At 37.2% G+C, this 22,083-nt stretch overlaps 1 protein-coding gene across 1 annotated transcript in view; it reads right to left on the reverse strand.

Moving 5' to 3' along the window:
- LOC116628026 (transmembrane protease serine 11D-like) overlaps positions 1–22,083 on the reverse strand; it is a 49,107-nt gene that overhangs the window by 19,997 nt on the left and 7,027 nt on the right. The window contains exons 2-3 of the mRNA XM_032398068.1: positions 10,209–10,330; positions 8,196–8,314 (exon numbers count right to left, since the gene is read on the reverse strand). Of these exons, the coding sequence (XP_032253959.1) occupies positions 8,196–8,314; positions 10,209–10,330 (241 nt within the window). The remainder of the gene's footprint in view (positions 1–8,195; positions 8,315–10,208; positions 10,331–22,083) is intronic.

A 22,083-nucleotide genomic window follows, 5' to 3' on the forward strand; every position in this document is an offset into this window, starting at 1 on the left:
TTTGGGGCCAACGCCAAGCCAACACTAGGGGAGTCCATGATACAACTTATATTTGTGTGATTCCTCAACCACTGTTTTTAAATGGGTAACACCAGATTAAATTGAGTGATGAAAAGGGGGAAAAGAGGCAAAGGGCAGTTTTTTCCTTGTTAATTATGACTAATACCTAAGCATCTGACGTTATTTTTAACATCAGTTGGTAATTTCCTGACCTAACCTTAAGTGTCTCCCTGAATCATTTTTCAGTCCCAACAAGGATGGTGTTCTTGAGTTATAAAGCTCAGCTTCATGGTGAACTAGGGGTGGTTCTGTGACTGCAGTGGTTCTCCCACGATGCAGGGTCAGTCAGAGGTACCAAGGTTTCCTAATGCAGGAGTGGATTCCATTGGCTTGTACTGTGAGGCAGCAATAAGGGAGACGTGGACATGGAAATTAAGTAGTGTGCTGAATATTATATTAAGCTAGGATTTGAAACCAATCTTTCTTGAGACTGTAAAGTTTATGCAATCTCTTTTATACCACATTGTATCTTTTAAAATCTCCTTTCCCTTAGGCTGGTATCAGACCAACCAGTTGTTTGACGAAATGATAATTTTCTTTCTTTTCAGAGAGGCTTTGAATATTTTAAAGAATAATGAGACTATTGGTTTTATGGAAATAGTTCATGTTCCTTTTTTAAAAATTTAGGAAATATTAGTGTTAAGAAGAAAACAAAAAAAAATCTCAAATTCTATGATCTAGAATTAATGATTGCTGTCATTTGGTGAACTATATTCCAGTGAACTACAAAGAAGGATCGATTTTAATATGCTTCTTAATATAGTATATTATAGGAAGTATTTTAATAAAATGATTTAACTTTAATTTTACTTGATTTTAACAGAAGTAAAAGGAACTGACCTAAAGCTGAAGGAATTGCTAGAATTTGGATAAATGTTTCCTGTGATTATATTTTAATTCATGGTTTGGCATTATACCAGCACAGGCTAGACTGGACCAAAGTAAAAAAAATCCACCTGAATTATGACATTTTTGCTATGTGGAAAACTTTAGTGAAGACTAAGATAATTAGCAACATAAAGAAAGTAAACTGATTAATTGGTTGATATCAAGATACAAGGATAAAAGAAGAGGACCATGGATAAGATTCCATATTTATACAAGGATAAAAGAAGAGGACCATGGATAAGATTCCATATTTCCCAGAGTGGAATGTTATTGGCCCTGTCTTTAGAACTTATCAAATGTTGGGTAGAAAATCAGTGAGCAGATGATTGTAGAGAATTCCAGTAGGTTAGTGGAAAGGGAAGTTGACGAACAGAGAGATAAGTCAGCTTGCTATGAGAACTTGAATGAGCCTTGTAACCTTTCTTCCTCTCAGTTTTTCCATCTATAATTACATAGTCAGAAGTGTATTAAAAAAATTATCTGTATACAGTCGACTACTGCAACTCCCAAAGACTATGCATCTACTTTCAGTGAGCTTTACAGTCAACCTTTTGGCCTTTTCCCTTTCTTCAAAATTATTACCGTTCAAAGGGTCAAACAAGTTAACTTTCACACTCAATTGATTTTGTCATCTGCACTATTGACCTTTTCATTACCTTGGACAAAAATCAAGTAAACAATGATAAAAGAGAACTATTTTATATTTCCCTCCTCATTGAGGGTAACAATACTATCTCAGTATTCTAGTATAGACTAGAATCCTCATACCTCAGTAATATTCATCGTTAATAAGAATTGAAGTGAGATGTGGATTTTTAAAATTCCAACAAAATGAATCATTGAATTTGTTAGTAGACCAGTCATTAAAAGGTAAAATTATATATAGAATTTTTGTAATTATCACACATTTTCATCCTTAGAGAGAAAAGATCTTATTAGCTAATCATGAAAACAAAGCACCTTATTTTCAGTGTCTTCTTCCTTGGTAGCTATCGTTCTGTTCATATTATTTATGAGCTGAATAATAGAAATAATGTTGTTTTGTGATTTCAACCACCCTCCAGTTACCACTTTCTTTTCTGTTTAACCAGAAGATCTGGAAAGCTCAGTTTTCAAGAAAAAGAAAATATGTGGCAATATGATCTGTTACCACAATGGTCTCCAAATATTTTTGATTATGCACTCCTATGGGTAAAGCATTTTGTGCATGAGTAGCCAAAACATATATATTTATTTATAAATTACATACATGTAATAATACTGTACTGCTAGCAATATATATTATAAAACATTGACAAAATTAGAAATTAAAAAGGTTGAGTTACAGAACAAACATTTAGGAATTTTATTCCATTTATATTTAATAATAATATTTTCACTGTTAATGTTACTGGATAGAATTTTTAATTTTTGAAACACTTTGTGATAAAATGACTCAAAGTTATGATTCTAAGTTTAATTTAAATACTTGGTTTGAAGTGCTGAAGAAGTTTCCACACAATTATGTGGCTCAAATGCATAAAGTACATCACTGACAGAACTTAATAAATCATGACACGAAGTTGTCAGTCCCTCCCACCCATTGTGCAAAGGTTTGTTGAAATTTAGCAAGTGACTTTCCATCTTCCCTGATGTCAATTGATTATCCTTGCAAACCAAATGAAATGTGTTTCATTTTATATGTTTTTAAGGAAATGTGTTCAAAACCAACCAAACATGATAATCCTTTCCCCCAATTTTTATGTGTGCATGTCTAAGCACTTTTATAGATAACATGCCTCATTTTTAGTAAAACAGAAGAAAATCCAAACACCTAATGATGGACCCATTGCTAAACATAGGTTTTCAGTCTCCTCTCCGTGCTGTGAGTTTTATTTAAAATGTGGCTAATTTCTTTCACTTACATCTTGAAGAGAAGGGTGTGTACATGTGTGTATGTGTCTTCTGAGAAACGTATTGCTTCATCTGGTAATTTGGCTCTAGTCAGGAGCAGGAAAGTGTCAGTTCTGACACTATGTTACTGTTCTTTTACTTGCTCATTACTGTCCTTGCATATTAGAGTTATCTCCAAAGTGCGGGTTTTAAAATTTGTGTTTTGCATGATTTTCTGTTTCCCTTATTGATTCAGTTTACTTTGAAAACTAGATAATACAATCTTTAAATCCAGTTGAAACTGCACGTCACTGAAATCTACTCAGAGCAGGTAAATACCCTAAAACCTAGTCAGTTCTGCTGTGTTACTGCCCCTCCCCTCTTCCCTCAAGATTTCTCACACATTGCGTGGGACCAGCTGACTTAAAACCTAACAAGAGGTCCAGTGTCAATTCCCTTGTTAAATAGTAACAAAGTTCTAAAAAGTATTCCTTATGGGAAAAACACATGTGGAGTGATATCTGAGCATTTGAGTATTCACAATTAATTATTGTGAACCCCTTCCTGGAATGCACAACCCCATTTGGAGACCACTGTGAGCTCCTGACTGCAGTGATGTCTTCATTTTGTCTCCCTAAGACTTGACACGGGAACCAACAGACAGAATGCATCATTTATTTATTCATTCAAAAAATATTTGAATGTCAAGTGTGTACCAAATTCTTTTTTAGGCATTAAGGAACAATCAATGCTTGTTGAATGGATGCATCTGAAATGAATTTTACCCAGAAGCCCTGATGGTATAAATTGATGTGATAAGATTAATCTCAAATTGATACTGGTTTTTTTTTTCTTCCTATGTCCTACTTTGTTTGTGGGACTATAACTAGGTATATTTTGGAAAGAGTGGCAATTGTTTGCAGAATTTGTTGCAATATCACCCCTGATACCAAAGGGAAGTTTCAGCTGATCCCAGGTATGAATACTGACTGAAGTCTTTTATTTAGAAAGACCCATTCAATCAGAATGCACTCATAGTTTTGATCCATGTATTTTGCAAACAGGTGCTTTCATTATTTCTAGATGACCTTGTTCTTTTTTGTCACTCATTCAACAACAGTTTTTGAGCACCTTTTGCACTGCACACACCTTCTATCAAGCACTGGGGTCCAATGGTGAGAGAAAGTAAACAGTCCTTGCCATTTAGGAGCTTACATTTAAGGGTGGCAGACAAGCACTAATCAAGTTATTATCCACATTGGAGTAAAATTATAACTGATAAGTATGGAAATATGTAGAGGAATTTGATCCAACCAATGAGATTAGAGAGGTTTCTCAGAGGAAATGCTTATGAAGTTGAGATTGTTAGGAAGAATCAGAGTTAGCTAGTTGAAGAGGAAGGAAAAAGCCTCACAGATGAAGTGAATGGTGCGTGCAAAGTCCCAAGGTGGGAACACACAGGCTGTGTTTCAGGAATGGAAGGAGGCCAGTGCAACTGTAGCATGGAGAACAAGGAGGCTAGGGTGAGAGAAAGGCCAGACCATGTTAGTGTGTAAAGAATTTGGTCTTTATCATAAATAATGGGAAGTCACTGAAGTGTTTCAGACAAAGGGATAATATAGTCAGATTTGTAATTTGAGAATAATTTCTTTTTTAAAAAAAGATTTATTTATTTTAGAGAGAGCGAGAGCACAGTGGAGAGGGTGAGAGGGAGAAGAAGAGAGAATCTCAAGCAGAGTCCTTGCTGAGTGCGGAGCATGATTTAGTGCCTGAACTCAAGAACCTGAGATCATGACCTGAGCCAAAACCAGAGTCAGACACTTAACTGACTATGCCATCCAGGCACCCTGAGAATAATTTCTTTTGCTGCATATGGATATATTCAATTTTAGGGAAGAAATAATGCAAATTATTTGTACTATTTTAGTACTTCAGAGTAGAGGTGATGGCTTTGGAAGGGCATGGTGTTAGGTATGAAGAGAATTGAATGGAGATGAGGGAAATAGAGGGGATAAAACCTACAGGAGTTGGTAATGGACTGGATATTTGGAATGATAGAGGGCAGTAGATCAAAGATGAATTCTAGGTTTTTGGCTTGGAAAACTGAGTCAGTGACATTGACGTTAATGGGGACAGGATTATTGGAAGAAGTCTACTATGGTGTGGGGAGATCATGAGTTTGATTTTGGGACATGATAAATTTGAGATTAAAAAAAAAAAAAACCCAGCCAAGTAGAGATATTAAGCTGGCAGTTGGGTGAAAAGCTCCAAAGTACAGAAGAAAAGTCTGGGCTCGAGACCAAGTGAGTCATTAGATAAGTATTGGTTGAAGTAATGCTCATGGAGAGGGAAGTCAAAGCCTCGGGGAATTTCAACATTGAATGTCAGTGTAGAGGAGGGTGATCCTGTAAGGACACAGAGAAGTGGCCAGGGGGTCAGGATAGGAGAAACAGATGGATGAATATCATGCTCGAAAGTCACAAAATCATAGACTTTTTGATTTAGAATGTAGTATAAAAATCATCTGGTCCCATGATTTTATTTCACTGATGAGTAAACTGAGAGCTAGAAAAGAGACGTGAATTGCCTAATAGAACAGAAGGTTCTGGGACTATTCTTCTGCTCATTAAGTATAACACGTTGTCTATGGGACAAGGATAATGATGGTACTCATGTTACCGTTGGGAAATGGCATGATCCTTGGATTTGGAGTTACGAGCCCTTAGTTTGAATGCTGGTTCTACCACTCTCCACTTGACTGATGTTTGACATGTCTCCTAATCTCACAACCTTTACTTTACCCATCTATAAAAATGATTTGTTAATTCATGTGGCTGTTGTGAAATGAGGGTTAGAAAGTGCCTTGTAAACCATAAATTAGCACTGCATTAGAGTATTATTCATACAGTGTTTTAAATGTTCAAAGTGTTTTCACAGAAGGATAAATAAATGAGAGTGTGGAAATCATACATCAGGAGAATTTCAAGGGAAATCTTTCTCTGCCAGATGTGTAAATATATTGTAAAACCACAGTACTCTAAATAGCTTGGTACTGGTACAGGTGAAGGTTAATCAGTGAGGACAAGGAGAGTACAGAATAAAGAAAAGGAGGAATTTAGTGTATAATAAAGGTGGCATGACATATAAATCCATTGCACTATTGAACATACTCTTTTGGTACCACCACCTAGCTATTTTGGGGATAAACCTGGATCTCTACCTTACTGCAAAGTAAATTATAGACAAATAAAAGATAAAATTATAAAAACTGAAATAATAAAATTATAAAAAGAAAATGAAGGTGAATATTTTAAAGAGTATTTAGAGTGGAGAAAGCCATTTTTAACCTGACACAAAAGTGAGAAATCATAAAAAGGATTGATAATTTGGCTATATGAAAAATTAAATGTTTAACATTAAAAAACCCCTACATTATAAACAAGATTGACAGTCAAATCACATTATCAGAGAAATATATGCAATGTGAATGACAGGCAGACTTTAATATTCTAATAAGGACAACTGTTTGTTTGTTTGTTTGTTTGTTTGTTTTGAATCCATATAAAATAGACAATGCTCCAGTAAGAAAATGGGTAAGGTTGTGATCAGGCAATTCACAAATGAAGTTATAAAAATGACCTATTAATATAAGAAGGCAGATTAAATCTTAGTAATTAAGGAAATGTAAACCAAAATAAGATTGAGATGTCACTTCTTACCTACTGAATTAGCAACAATTAAAATGATTTACGATGCTGTGTGTTAATGCTGTGGGGAAATAAGCATACCTATGTGGACTTATGTACTGCTGGTGAGAATGTAAACTGGAGCACTTCTGGAGTGCAGCCTAAAAATTAATCTTAAAAATGCAAAGACCACTATATTGATACAAGCAAGTGATTGAATAAATACATGGGGAGAATAGACAAATAGAAGAATTTTAAATATTCTTCAAATATTCAAGGCATAGCTCCCCACTCCTCTACTCCTTATGTGTGGCTTAGACATAGTATCTTTTTTCCAAAGAGTATGGTATGGAAAAGGGAGGGAATGACTGTACGATGTAGAAACCTGACAAACGCTGCTTCAGCTGGGTGATCAAGTCGACAGTACTAAGTCATACTGACAGTGTAATGAACCCCCTTCATGTGATGGAATGAAAATGATACTTTTCCTCTTTGATCTTCCTCCCTCCCCAAAACCTGTAACTCCACTCTAAGCAAGAGAAAACAAACAAACAAAAAAGGCCCAGTTGTGGGATTTTATAAAATGACTGGCTAGTACTTTGCAAAACTGTCAAGGTTCTCAAAAACAAGGAAAATCATAGGAACTCTCATAGATTCTCTTCCCAAATCACTAATTCAGCTGTTTATTCTGATCTCATTAAACATTTAAATATACCTAACTTCCCTTGCTCTAATCCCATTAAACTAAGCAGTTGTTTCATAATTTGGCTTCTAGCGAAGTTTGCCTCTAGGGAAAAATGTGTTAGATGAGCCAATGATTTAGTCTCCCAGCCATAAGAGCTCTCATTATAGATTAACTTAGTGGTTCCCAAAGTGTGGTCTTGGACCATTAGCATCAGCATCACCTGGGAACTTAGAAATGCAAATTCTTGGGCCCAGCCCAGACCTATTGAATCAGAGACTCTGACATCAGGGCCCAGGAATCTGTGTTTTGACAAGCCTGTCAAGTGATTCTGTTACATGCTGACGTTTTAGAGACATTGGATTAATTTATATTCTTAGGACTCTTTAAAAAGGTAAGTAAGCAACCTTGAGACTGGTCAGCTCTGACTGTGCGGACTAAAGGCCAGACTCTGGTCCATGGTCATAAATGAATACAAAAGGGTCCACTTGTGAGGTTTCCTGGTGGGCCTCTTCAAGTGAAAGCCTGACCTTGTTTTGCTTATTTTCTCTGTCTATCATTGAACCAGAGTAGGATGTTGTCTAAACTATGTCATTATTGACATGCAAACATGTCATTTAACACCTGCTACCTGTGTGTTTAGTTGGGTAAGAAAAAGGAAAGAAGGCAAAATGGAAAGGATTTAACAAGGCAATCTCAAGGGGAGCAGTAGTAAATGCTCAACTTGCACAAACAGTAGACTTCCAGCCTTTGAAGTCATAATCATATAAAATATGAATTTACTCAAGAGTCTTCTAGCACTTTACACTCATGACTTAAAAAATGTAAAGAAGAACCAGTATACTAACAAATTAACTTGGAAAAAGCACAAAGAAACACACCTTTCAATATTCAAGGAGGAAAAATATGCAGAACATTTAGCAGTTACAAATAGATCACAAAATATTAGACTTATTATCAAATTTGTTTTATGATGGAATAAAGAGCAAATACAAATATTAACTTACCATAGATTCAATTCTTCCACTCAAAGTCCTATATTCCTGTGTACCTGGTGAGTTTAACTGATTACTATATTTGACATTTAGGATTTGAAAGCTGCTATGGTAAAAGTATGACTTTTGATCTGTAAAACAAAGAAAAGGAGAATCAGTCGCACTACTAAGTACTTTAAACCTTAATTTATTCAGGATTTAGGATGCTATATTACACAATTAAAAAAATTGCTTCTCTTAAAGAAAACCCCACACTTACTATAAATGTAACTATAATAAAATTATTTTGCTTTCAGTTTTTTAAAAAAATGACAGATCTGAAATTGTTAAGGATGTAGGAAAATCAGAGCAGCATTATTTGTGAAATTAAACTGCTCAGAAGTATCATAATTTTCATTTTTCCTATATTTTAGGGAGATTTATGATTGCAGATTTATTCATTCAAGAAGTATTAATGAATGTCTATAATATGCTATTATTCGTTTAACACTAAAGAATAACCCAGAGTAATTCTGAATAGTTTTAAGAATGGTTTCAAATAATAATCATTTTAGAGAACTCAGTGACTTGTTAGTTTTTTAGAATAAGCTAGAAAATAAGCCTTTGAACAAGATAACTAATTGGTTGTCCAGTGTGAATTGTTTCTACCAAAGAATGTCTGCCAGAGGACATATTCAGCGGGGTGAAGAAAGTAAATATTTCTAAAACACACTGTACACATCTTAGAAACGTTATGAACATGGACATAATAACCTAACCTGTCTTAGGAAAAATCCCTGCTTTCTTTTGATCACTCGTAAGCATAATTTATGCAGAGAAGTATCTCCATCAGAGGAAAGAGTTAGAGATCCTGGTGGAAGGGTAGTATAGTCCTTTGTGGTGGAGGAATAAGTCTTTCAAGGGCCATAAATGGTGCAGAGGATGAACCTAGACTCCTCAACTTGTGTGACGATACAGTGCCATTAAGAGTGAAAATTCACTAATTTAATCGTAAACTTGAGGTTTCTTGCCTCTGTAATCACTTTAGATGTAGTTGATTCCAGGTGATTTGATAGCAAAATGTAGCCACAATTTTATAATTAGCTTGGCTGAAAAGATTATTCATTATTACTGGTTTTCTTAATGTTGGTAATTTTATTGTGCCATTGAGAGTTTTTTAACTTTCACATAAATAAGCATTTTTGCCTATTTACAATAGAACATATAATAAATTATGTTCTCTCTGTCTCTCTACACCCATACATACCCATATACCTAAACACACACCCACATGTAGGATTTAAATGATTTAACAGAATTATAGCTGAAATAAAATAATACCAAAGTGCATTTTTAAGTGAAAAAAGCAGATTATAGCATATATTATCTAGTGAATTTGACACATTTTATTTATCTACATGAAAGCAACTGAAAGAATGTTCACTGAGATATTAAGGAATGTTGTTTATGAGTAAGCAGGGTATCATGTGTTCTTTATATTGTTTGTTCTCCATGTGTCCTATATTTTTGTGATATAATAATACTAAGAGAAATAATAAAATAACAGATCCTTTTTAAAATTTGTTTTTACTCCTCATCTTTCTCCCAAGACTGTTTTATCAGGAGAAAGATCATGAATTAACAAATACTTTCAAATTTTTAATGTTGAAACTTAAAATTCTTTGCAATATTTCACTTTTACAATTTCATCAGGTTAATATATGAAGAAGGAAATCATGATATTAAATGAGAAAACAAAATAGACAAATTCTAGTGTCAGAAAAGAATCAAGAGATTTTTTTTTCCCTTTGGCTAGAATAATTCTTGCCTAAGTAATAAGGGTTTATTATGCTAAAAAAAAAGAGAATAGAAAAAAGTACTGATTGAGGGAAAATATAGACACAAACATATATTTAGGGATATATAAGACATACAATTATTAAAAAATAAAAGTGGTAATAAAAGAGAGAATGCCAAACTTTTCATTTGAAGGTGTATTTAGTTATTTGGTTTGAAAAGTGGTCCTTTTAGTCTTCTAGTACTTACCAAAAGCTAAAAAGTAGATGAGTAGAGCTATGGTTACCGCCAAGATTACCACCCCCACCACAACAGTGAAACACACTACATATGGATTCAGGAATCTTGAGGTTGATGGCATCCGTGCTGGCCTTAAAACAGGAGAAAATGGTCAAAGACTAATCCTTTCACTCAGAGAAGCCATTATTTCAGTGCTCGTGAACATTTTCTGCCTTCCTATGTGTTTCAGCCTGAACATAGCTCTATTTATAGGAAACAACATGATTCTTGATCAGAATATAATCCTGGAAATGAACCTGAACTAACAACATTCTCCTTAATGACTTTCAATTTTTTTTCAGCACAAAAATGCTGACATTTTGGTAGTTTGATAGAAGAATAAGTAAATCGAACCTATGCCTTGCAATTATTTTCCCTTCTTCTGCCAGTTGATGAGGTTCTCAACAGTAACAACTAATTGTACTGTTTTGTTGTCTTTCCAAGACCCTATGTTGGACACTTACTATGGTAAAGCTCCCTTAACTGGGTACCATCCCCAGTGGTGTACAGAAGAGGAGTCATTCTGGGTGGGGAGAGGGGTGGAGGGAGTCAGAACAGTAGCATTCCTCCCTGTCATATTCTCTATATTATTAAAACTGGGGGTGTGACCAGAGGTTGAGTGCTCAGGCCCAGGAGAGTAGCAAGCCCCTGAAATGAATCAGAACTGTCCCAACAGCAGATGATTTGTGTGACTTACTGTTTTTCCTCCATGAATTTATCAGCTGCAGTGTAAGCCAATAGATTTGTACTAATACAGTATCTGGTAACTATTAGGCACGTGGCCCAGGTACTGTCTTCTTCAGTGCCTCCCTCCCCACAACCACATACCTTGCACTGCGGAGGTAACCAGAAGAGCTAAGTGTGAATTTCTGTTTTCTCCCTTGTTTGTGTGGAGGTCATATTGTCATTCATCTGAGACTTTCTTAGTCTGACAAATGGGATTAATAATACCTGCCACACAGGCTGTCTTGAATATCAATGAGGTTATGTTAGGAAATATATTTCTAGTTAAATAGGTTATCTCCTAGGCTGTGTGCCTCTGGAGGGGAAAGCATGCATGCATGCTTATGTTTCAGACACTTCCCAGGGTGCCTGCCATAAATAGGTGGTTCATAAATATTTATATTTATAAATATTTGTCGCATGTGTTAACTTCTGAGCATGTTTCAGATTTAAGGCCTTAATATAGCTGAAAAACAGTTACATTTAGCAAGAATATAGTCTCTCATTTTTCCTATTTGTTTTGCCAACCTTCTGGTGTAAGTGTGAAGAGAATGCTCTGAGGGTTAGTGATTCGCAGACATTTAGGTTTCATGGCAGGGCTGCCTGATGTTATTTGGGCTCTCCACAACTCAGAGACTCATAGAAGGGCACTTCCTGGTATTTTGCAGTGTGCCACCTGCACATCGTTTTCTGTGGTTCTGGGACCAGTAACATATCAAGAGATTGTTGGAGGCAGACCGAGACTTGCCAACTTTCAATTTTGTCGAATAAACACATTAATCATACAAAAACCGACCATGCTCAAACATTATCATTTAATGAAGGGGCATTTAAGAGGCTAGAAGTAGGAAGGATTGTCTCAGGCTAACAAAAAATGAATGACGTAGCTTTAGCTTTATGATATCTTTTTACTACATTGCTCTTCTTTGTTCATTTTGCTATACTGGTGAAAACTGACTTTCACTGGCACTGGTCCAGAGTCCAACATTTGGAAACCACTACTGCGGTAAACTTCAAATTGGAGGAAATTGGCACTTTGATGTTTGCTGATTTTTGAGACTCAGTTTACTCACGTGTCATCTTATGTGGTCTCTGTGCCGGTGACATGCAATCACAAGTGCACGGTGTTTGGCATTTGTGACGTCAGTAAATGTCAGTGGCTCCTGAGTAATGGCAGAGCCAAGGGGAGACAGAGTTGGGAGTCCAGGGTGAACCCAAAAGCCTGAATAATTTCCAAACTGATTGATCCTTCTCCTCAACCAGAGATGAACTAATGTGTCAAGACTTATGAGTGTGGAGAGAGAAGTACTGAGAAACAGGAAGTAAGTTGGAGGCCGAGAAACAAAAACCAAAGGCTAGAGTCAGCATGTGCTGCTTTAGCTTGGATGAGGCTCCCATGGGAATGACTTTAGCGCCAACTTCGCTTCAGTTCATGGAAAACAGCTTAAACTCAATGACTAAAAAGCACCATGAAACATATGACTCAATAAACAAAGGGTGTGGAGCTCAAATCACCTTAATCTCACAAGCCATAATTAATTGCCTAAGAATGGGTTGCTCCACCCTGTAGAAACAGCTGAAGAAATATCTACTCTCTTGTTGGTAACGCAACTTGTCATTGAACCTCTGTATGTGGTTGATTACAAAGCTTATGCCAACACAAACTAAATTGTGCACAATATTTACTTTGTAAACTATTAGAGATAACATGTTTGCAAACACTGAATTCTGACTCAATGCAATGGAAATCTGTGCAAGAAAATACTTTGCTTTTAAAGCCGGTTCCTGACCACTGAGATTTTTAGTGCTTGCATTTGAACAAAGCAAAACAAATCATTCAGTCGTAACATGTTTAACCGGCTTCCCCCTTTCGTTTGCTCTCTTTTATTAACTTGGAAAAGTTACAGTAATGTTGAAAAACTTATTCTATAGTTTTGAGAGTCTAAGTGTCAGGCATTGTACATGTGTAGTGCCAGGATTCAAAACTGTAAAGCAGGTATTAGGATCCCTGTTTTGAACATAGGGAAACTGAGGCTCAGAGAGTAAATAACTCAAAATTACTCAAGAGTGACAGCTGAAAATTGAAACTAGGTTGTTTTGAATCAAAGCACATGCTCTTCCTTTCACATACACTTCCTCCCTCATACTACAGGAGACAGGAAAGTTTCGAGACTCCTATCTCTTCTGACTTCATTTGGGGGAAGCAAATGGGATCAACACCCATTGAGTGCTAGGACTATGTCTTACACATAGTAAGTGTGCAATAAAATAATTGTTGATTTAATTATAATTTGGAAGTAAATCTTACATTAATATATCAAAATTATTTAGGAATATTAATTAATCTTTGCCACTGACACATAGTTACAACCAATATAGGGCTGTGGATTAATAGAGCCATTGGCAACAATGTCCATCACCTGCAAGAATGGAGGAAAACAGTGACAGGGGAATTGCAAATTCAGATGCATATGCATATTAAGGACTTTTAGACAATTTTGTATCCTTTTAAATTAGATTTCAGGTATCATGATAACAAAGATTTGGTCCACAGTTGTCTTCTCCTGCGAAGCATTCTTCCTTGATAATCCCACTTTATGCCATAGTTTCAGCAAGCATGCTATAGGGTAACATTTCTCAGCCCAGCCCTGTCTTTGAGCTTCATCCCGCCATTGCCAGTTATCTCCAGACATCTTCTGGATGCTTTACAGCCTTCTTAAATGTGGGAGGTCTGGGAATGGGGTGAAGGTGGAATATTTTCTCCCTGGATGTTTACCAGTCTCAGAGGATTCCAACCATCACTTTGCACCATGAAGCCTTGATTAGTGTTGCCAGTTGTCCTTCCAGGGAGGGATTTTGTAACCCTTGGACTGAAAGGAAGTTGTGTGTGTGTGTGTGTGTTTGTATGACACTCATGCATTGTCTTCTGCTATCTTTTTATTTAGGTTGGGGGTGCGGGGAGGCCGTGAGTAGGGGGAAGAGAGGCGAGATGGGTTCATTGTCTCTGAAGTGAGAGTTTCCTTTAGCTTTCTCTATTGCCTGAGAGCTTTGGGTCTGGAGGCCTGACCATCAGGCCATGAGTTGCCCAAGTATGAAACCTGGAAATGGTGGGTGATACCCAAGCCACAGCCTTTTTGTCTTTGGGGAACTGCTTTCTTCAGAGGGAAGGAGGTGGGGGGCTGTGAATTGGTTGTTAGTTTCTGAGTTTTACCAAATAAAGTAGAATCTAAGAAGAAGAAGAAAAAAAGAAACCCTCCTTGAAACTGAACTTTTCCCCCAGTACTACACTCTCAACTATTTCTAAAATTGGTGAATTGATTCACTTCTATCTATCTGGTACCCTAAGTTGGAGACCTAGAAATTAGCTGCACCTGCTCTCTCCTGGTCTTTCTCACATTCAAGAGGTCACCACACAGTCCTTATCTTACACCTAAATCTTTTCTTTTCTGTACCCTCTATTTTGTTCTTAATTTTGACTGTTATCAACTGACTTGTATTACTTGCAAGGCCTCTTAACTTGTCTCCCTTTCATTAACTATGCAGTCATTAATTAGTTAATGCAAGACACATTTAGTGAGTGACTTCAGTGTTCTAGGTGCTGTAATGCAATGAAAAGAAACAGACAAACAGCAGTCCTAATGGTGAAGGGAGACAGAAATGAGTAAGTAAAATAAGGGAAAAGGGCAGAGAGGTGGGAAAGGAAGTGTGTATGTGGTGCTGGAAATTTAGGTAGAGTGGCCAAGAAAGGCCATGCTGAAAAGGTTACATTTGAATAAAGACCAGAGCAGGTGAGTGAGCAAGCTATGAAAGTTCCAGGAAAAGAATGATTTCAGCAGAGGTAAGAGCAGGCCCTGAGCCAGGAGCTCACCTGGTAAATTTGAGAAACAGCAAGGGGCGCAGCGAGATGGGGGTGGAATGAGCAAGATTTTGTTTCATTCAAATCAACCCTTTCAAATCCTTCCAGGGAGTTTTTTGAATATAAGTCTTAGGTTCTGACACTCTGCCCTTCCCCTGCCTCATTTGAAATTTATCTATAGCTTGTCAAGATCCTCAGGATGGCATCCAAACCTTCCACATGGCACTGAAAGCCTTCATAGTCACCTCTGCATCTTCAGCTTCTGCCATATCCTCATCTGCCCACTTAACCCCAGCCAGCCCGAATGGGACAGCGACTTCTGTGTGTGATGACACTTTGCCTACAAAACCTCATACCTCAACTGCTCCATAGATTCCCATTTTGTTCTTAAGGGATTTCAACCAACTTTCTTTCCCTCCAGGTAGATACTTTCTTCGCCCCTAGTTTCCCCTCATCTGATCTCATAATTCCCAGTGAATTTCTCTATTCTAGTCATTATCCCTTCTTGTGGGAAACAACAATTTTCTTGCCTGCACCCACCTCTAGGCTGTAACTCCTGAAAAGTACACATGCATTGTGTCTGTCAAGACGTGTCCCATCCTTAGCACAACACCCATTACAGAGTCCACATCAAGCATTATTTATGAAAAAATTGATGAATGACACTGCAAAGAAGGGTTTAAAAATAATTTAACTATAGTTTGGAGGGACTTTATGTAGGATTACATGATATGCATTTTTGTTTTAAATACTGACAAATAAAATATAGATTGGAGAATAATCTCTGCCATCTAATGAGTGCTTGCCATGTACCTGGCACTGTGTTGAGTTTTTCTACATCATTTAATTTAATCCTTGTAAATAAGCCTAGTTTACAGATGATGAAATAGAAGCTTATTTACTCAGCTAGTAAGCGATGGAGCTGGAATGTGAATCCAGGTCTGTCAAGCTCAAACTGCAAACATCCACATCAGATGGGAGGGGATTTTTCTGTTAATTATCATGTTGTTATTCATTTCTATCACTCTACCTTGTTGTTGATGCTAAGAAATGGAAAGTTCAAAAGTATTGCTATAGACCTGTGTTATAGGATATACAAATGCATATATTTGAATACGTGTGTGTGTTTACATTATATATTGGGGTTATGAAGATTATGAGAAATGGTTCCAAAGTAAAGGGACTTCTTTATTTTAGTCCATTTCCTTAACACTAGATGTTTACCACTAGACAGGCAGTAGGGACTATCTAATTCAATGTTTTAATTTTTTTTCAGTTGATAAACACTGTGTTCAAACAAGGTCTTGCTTGGAAGCTCAAAGATGGAAAACAGATTAAATGGAATAGCTTTTCTGTTTGAATTTGGGATGGGAGAAAAGGACCCCCTCCTCCTATTTCCAGCAAATTTTCACTGATCTTGTCCACCATTTTTCTTTCTTTCTTAAGTTTTTGTTGTTGTTGTTGTTCTTGATAAACTCAGGTGCAGTGTAAAAGGAAAGAGAGACACAAGAGGATTATTCTGATTGCAATAGTGGCAGAGTGGATAGTGGCAGAGTCGGTGCCACAGTTTTAAGACTTGTTGAATATATTTATTTTATTAAAGCATGGTGCATCCTGAAAACTCTAGGTTCATATGGAAGATAAGAACGTATCCTTGAATCACAAACCCACACCACTTTATGTGTGTGTACTTTTGGAATGCACTATGTGACTTTCTTTAAATTCAATGATTTACTTGCCAATTTATTTTTATCTTGGGTAACATTTAAAGAAGTTTATATATAAATCTCTTTATACTTCCTGAGGATACAGAGGCTGGGCAGGTGGTGAGGGACCTGAGCTAACTTATGTAATACTTTGGTGAGAATTAGGAAAAGGCCGCTTTTCTGTGAGACAGAGACAATTATAAAAGGGTGCTCCGTGGGCTGCATGTAGCTACGCTCTGGGACAGATAGCTTGTCAGGGAGCATAGGCTCCATCTCAGCTTCCAATCTTCCCCTAAGCCTTGCAATTTTGTGCATTGCACAAACTTCACAACTGTATATAGCGGACCTGAAATGATGTGTGAAAGTTCTGGAATCTGCTACTTACAGGGAAAGCCAATCCAGAATCCAAATTCTTCTCACAAAGTTTGCAAATTGATATGAACAAATGACTAATAGGTGTGTGTGTGTGTGTGTGTGTGTGTGTGTGTGTGTGTCCATGTAAGTATGTAGTAGTGGAGTTGGGAGTTGATGATGTTTTATGAGACCCTGCTGCCAATGAAGTTAAGAGGTGTGGGCTCAATTGCTTCACAGGCTAGTTAAGGATTTTCTTTCCTAGGACTCAGGATATACTCTGGAACTCAGGCTCTTTTCTTTTTTTTTTTTTTTTTTAAGATTTTATTTATTTAGTTGAGAGAGACAGAGATAGCAACAGAGAGCATGAGTGGGGAGGAGAGGGAGAAGCAGGCTCCCCGCTGAGCAGGGAGCCTGACGTGGGGCTCAATCCCAGGACCCCAGGATCATGACCTGAGCCCAAGGCAGATGCTTAAGTGACTGAGCCACCCAGGCGCCCCATCAGGCTCTTTTCAATAAATCGACGTCATAGAATGAACCCCATGAGAAAGTGTGGCCACAATAGGGCAAATCTACCTTTACTGCTGATGATGCTCTGTTCACATGTGTCTAATTGGTCTTAAACTTGAAGGAATCATTTTCATGTACTGGAAGTCCATGGGCATTCTTTCTCCATCTTATTTCATTATAGTATTGAAATGTATTTCAAGATAATTTACCACAATTATTACCTGATGTAGAAAAATTTCACTGGGTCCTAGCGATTGAGGCTGCATTAAACAACTAGTAGAGAAAGAATATATTATAGATCATGCTCCATCATAGTGTATCAAATCTTAATTTATTTGGACCCTGATAAGTTGAAAAATAGTTTTAGTTTTGTAATATTTTCTCTGTTAATAATGTTCACTTTATGTTTCTGCAATAAATAAGGCAGATGTTGAAATTTTTGCAATTGAAAATGATTTTTTTTTAAGATTTTTATTATTATTTATTTATTTGACAGAGAGAGATAGCGAGAGCAGGAACACAGCAGGGGAAGTGGGACAGGGAGAAGCAGGCCTCCTGCCGAGCAGGGAGCCCGAAGTGGGGCTCAATCCCAGGACCCCGGGATCATGACTTGAGCCGAAGGCAGACGCTTAATGACTGAGCCACCCAGGCGCCTTTTTTATTGAGATTTTCTTTGTTCTAATATCAGTCGTGTTTTTGAAATAAAAGATTCTTTTAATCTTCTTTTTTTAAACTTCTGAGCATCTTATTTCATTCTTGCATTGTAAAAGATTTCTAAGGGGGATGTATATAAAGACCTGGAGTTAGGAGATTTACACTGTAGAGTCAGTCTTGTGTAATTATTAATAGAAGATGTCTGAAGACTACTGATTAATAGAGTCAGATAAGGACTTGGAGGCATATTCTGGTAACTGCTCTGCTACACTTAATATACATATGCTTTTATAAGGAAGGCCATCTTTGCTGGAACTCTACAGCTGATCAAAGGGCCCATGGGTTCTTGCTTCCATAATTGAGATTATGGATTCTTCTCAGTGTGCAAATGGGCACTGTGGCATTATGGTAGACGATGGCATGGTCTACAAAGATGAGCCTACCTAGGTGATTTGAAAACAGCAGAGCAGATGGAAATATTTCTTCTCAAACTTCATGATGCTGATACTTTTTTTTTTTTTTTTAAAGATTTTATTTATTTGACAGAGCAAGATACACAGCGAGAGAGAGAACACAAGCAGGGGAAGTGGGAGAGGGAGAAGCAGGCCTCCCGCAGAGCAGGAAGCCCGATGCGGGGCTCGATCCCAGGACCCTGGGATCACGACCTGAGCCGAAGGCAGACGCTTAACGACTGAGCCACCCAGGCGCCACCCATGATGCTGATACTTTAAATGTATTTCTCTACAAGTCATCAATCCACAAAGTTATGGGAGCAATATTTTGTTGATTTTATCATTGTCAAAGAACGTATGCCTTGTGTTTCAAAACCAACCGTCATGACAGAGAAATTCCTGAGACAGGTTACCTATCTCCTTGCTAATTAATATTAGGGAGAGCTTAGCATGTACTCTACAGGGCACTGCTGTTCATTCAATGTTAGTATTCCTTCTGAGCTCTAGAAAGTGTAGCGATCGGCAGAGCCATTTAACCTAGAGCAGGTTCTAAGCAATAAACAATTATTTAGTTGACGATTTGCTTCTGTGTCTATTTTCCTCCATACAACATTTTTGTCCTACCTGGATTTAGTTTTCAAGAAACTAGGTGTTTTTCCTCCCTAGTTTTTCTTTATTCTTTCCCTTCTTTTCCTGTCCTTTTTTTCTTTATTTTTGACTGAAGATGATCTGTAACCTTTATTAGCACCAACATGATTTTGCCAACTTTCTGAAAATTATAAGGAAATATTCATGACAGTATAAATATGTCAGATTTTATTGTCAAAATGCTCTTTGGGAAATGAGTACTTGAAATTTTTAAACTTAAATGTATCTGTTGGGATGATTTTGGTGATGGTTGCACAACTAGCATAAATATGCTAGTAACCACTGAATTGTACCCTTAAACAGGTGAGCTTTATGGTATGGAGTTACATCCCAAAAGCTGTTAAAAATTAAATTCATTTTTTTAGTGATTGTTAACTTACTACAATAACAAAATTATTAAGCTGTCGGAGAGACAGTGAGGGTGGGCTTGAGCTCACAGAAGCAGGAAAGGACTCAACTGAATGGGTGTTCAGTTCAAGTTCCGGTGCCAGGGCCGTGCAATTCTCGGTGAGCTATGGGGATACAGTGGTGTATTACTGTTGACAGCAAGCGATTGGTTACAAATAATTGTTAAAGCATCAGAGTTTTGAAATGACTTACTTCTTACACAATTCAGAGCAGATAATTCTAGCATAACATCACTCTTACTGACTTGCATTTTCTTATATTTTGGGGGTGAAGTTACAAGTAGTGCATGGAGGAATTGCTTATGAGCCTGGTTAGATCCATGGGGAATGTGTCACACATATTACTGTTATGTGTCAGGGTGGAGAAGAAAGCCCCGAGAAAAGCTTATATTTAAATTCAAGCTGCAAAATGGCAAAACCCATTTGTTCTTTGCACATTCTCCTATTCTCCTGTTTCTTCCTTCCCATATGCGCTCTGATCTGACTAGACAGCAATGCTTCCCAAGCTTATTTGAGCACAGAAGTATTTATTCCTGAAATACCTAACATTTTGAGGAACACAATGTTCCCAGAACTCAGTTAAGAAAATGCTGCTCTGTGAGTTCTAACTAGCCAAAAGCACTTATTGTTTCTGCAGGAGAGACTAGGGAACTATTGCACACTCAGCTCAGAGGACATTCTTATTCATATTTAAATACGCAAGGCGGCTTCTTGCTTACCTCTCTCTCCATTTTGGATACTTGAGAGACTACCGTGTAGCTGTTAAGTTTAATTGTAGTTGTTTAGTGCTTCTTACATTTTAATGTATATGTGAATTGCCTGTTAAAATGCACACTTTAGCAAATCTGGGGTTGGGCCCAAGACTCTGCATTTCCAATAAGCTCCCAGGTGAGGTTGATGCTATTGGTCTACGGACTATATATAACAAAGGTTTTGCATATAATTAGATCAGAGTAGCTCCAGAATAGAAGTGTGACTTTACTGAAAGCATACTAGTTCCTTCTGGGTTTCCTAAAGTTCAAGTATATAAACAGGTCTCTTCTATTATAAGGTCATTACGAAATGTTCAAAACCTTATCTCTTTGTCAAAATATACTGACCCTAACGTGGAACTAGATACATATTTCTTTCTACAGAAAATAAATGAGTAAAGGATTTAAGGGCCTTTACTTCCAGTTCAATGTGACTTGATTTTTAATATTAAATTGAAAGTGTCAGGATATTTCATTGCTTCTACAAAGTGAGTCCCACCAAGGTGAAGAATTTGGTACACCACACTCCAAAGGAGCACAAAGCAGCATTTTTGGCCCCGAATATGTTCATCCTCCAATGTTTGATCTGATTATTATATATAGGCCCAAATATAAAAAAAATTCTAACGGGGCGCCTGGGTGGCTCAGTCGTTAAGCGTCTGCCTTTGGCTCAGGTCATGATCCCAGAGTCCTGGGATCGAGCCCGCATCGGGCTCCCTGCTCGGCAGGGAGTCTGCTTCTCCCTCTCCCACTCCCCCTGCTTGTGTTCCCTCTCTTGCTGTGTCTCTCTCTGTCAAATAAATAAATAAAATCTTTAAAAAAAAAAAAATTCTAACAATTGCCAGGAAACAATCCTGCTTAATTTGTATGGAAGGCTGTATGCCATGTTTTTTATGTTATTTGCTTGGGGAGGGGAGCAGAGAGGCAGGGAAGGGGGTGCTATGAATGGTGGGGTAGAAGAAAGAAAAATATATATCTTTAAATGCATAAGTTAAGGAAGTAAAAATCTACCAGTGAAGGATCTAAAGCAAGAAAGACATTTAAGCACAATTGGGGTGGCATAGGTTAATGGGCATGATAGAATCTAGAAATTTCCTAGAATGGTTCTAGGATGAGTAGAGAATGGAATCAGAACCCCACATGTATTCATCATAGTTAGTTATATTTAACTATATCTGTACATGATAATTGTTCTCATAGAAAAAAAGGTGGCTTCTAAGGAATCATGGATAAAAGCCAAGATTAGCTCTTGCAAATGCTCTTGAGTAATACTTAGTTACATCAATATATTTTTAAAAACATCTAGAACTCAACCCCTTCTGAATTTAATTCTAGTGGCTCCTTGCCCAGATTGTCTACAGAAGCAGAGGAAAGAATTGAGATTCTCAGTATTATTTTCCCAGGATGGTTTTGTGTCATAAGGAAATGAACAGTGATACTAATATTTTTGAGGGCTACACAATAAAATATGTTCCTCAGAGCTTAGGAAAAACGCAGACATGTCACTTATCTTGGGAAGCAGTATGTATAGCAGGGGTAAAACACTGTTGAAGTGGTTAGAAAAACTGCTTGACGTGAGGCAAATCACTTCTTTGGACTCCAGTGTTCTCCTTTGTTCTTAAACAAAGAATCAGTGAGTTTACTTGTCACCTTCATACTATTCTTTCCTCCTTTAAAAGGACGGCACCTTCTCATTTCCATGACCACTCCTATTGGTAGGTTTTCTCACTTTTACTGCACACTCTATTTTTGCAAAACACTGTATTTCTTAAGAAAGCCTGTCTGC

This window comes from Phoca vitulina, unplaced genomic scaffold, assembly GCF_004348235.1.
Source record: "Phoca vitulina isolate PV1807 unplaced genomic scaffold, GSC_HSeal_1.0 scaffold3, whole genome shotgun sequence".
Classification (NCBI taxonomy): Eukaryota; Metazoa; Chordata; class Mammalia; order Carnivora; family Phocidae; genus Phoca; species Phoca vitulina.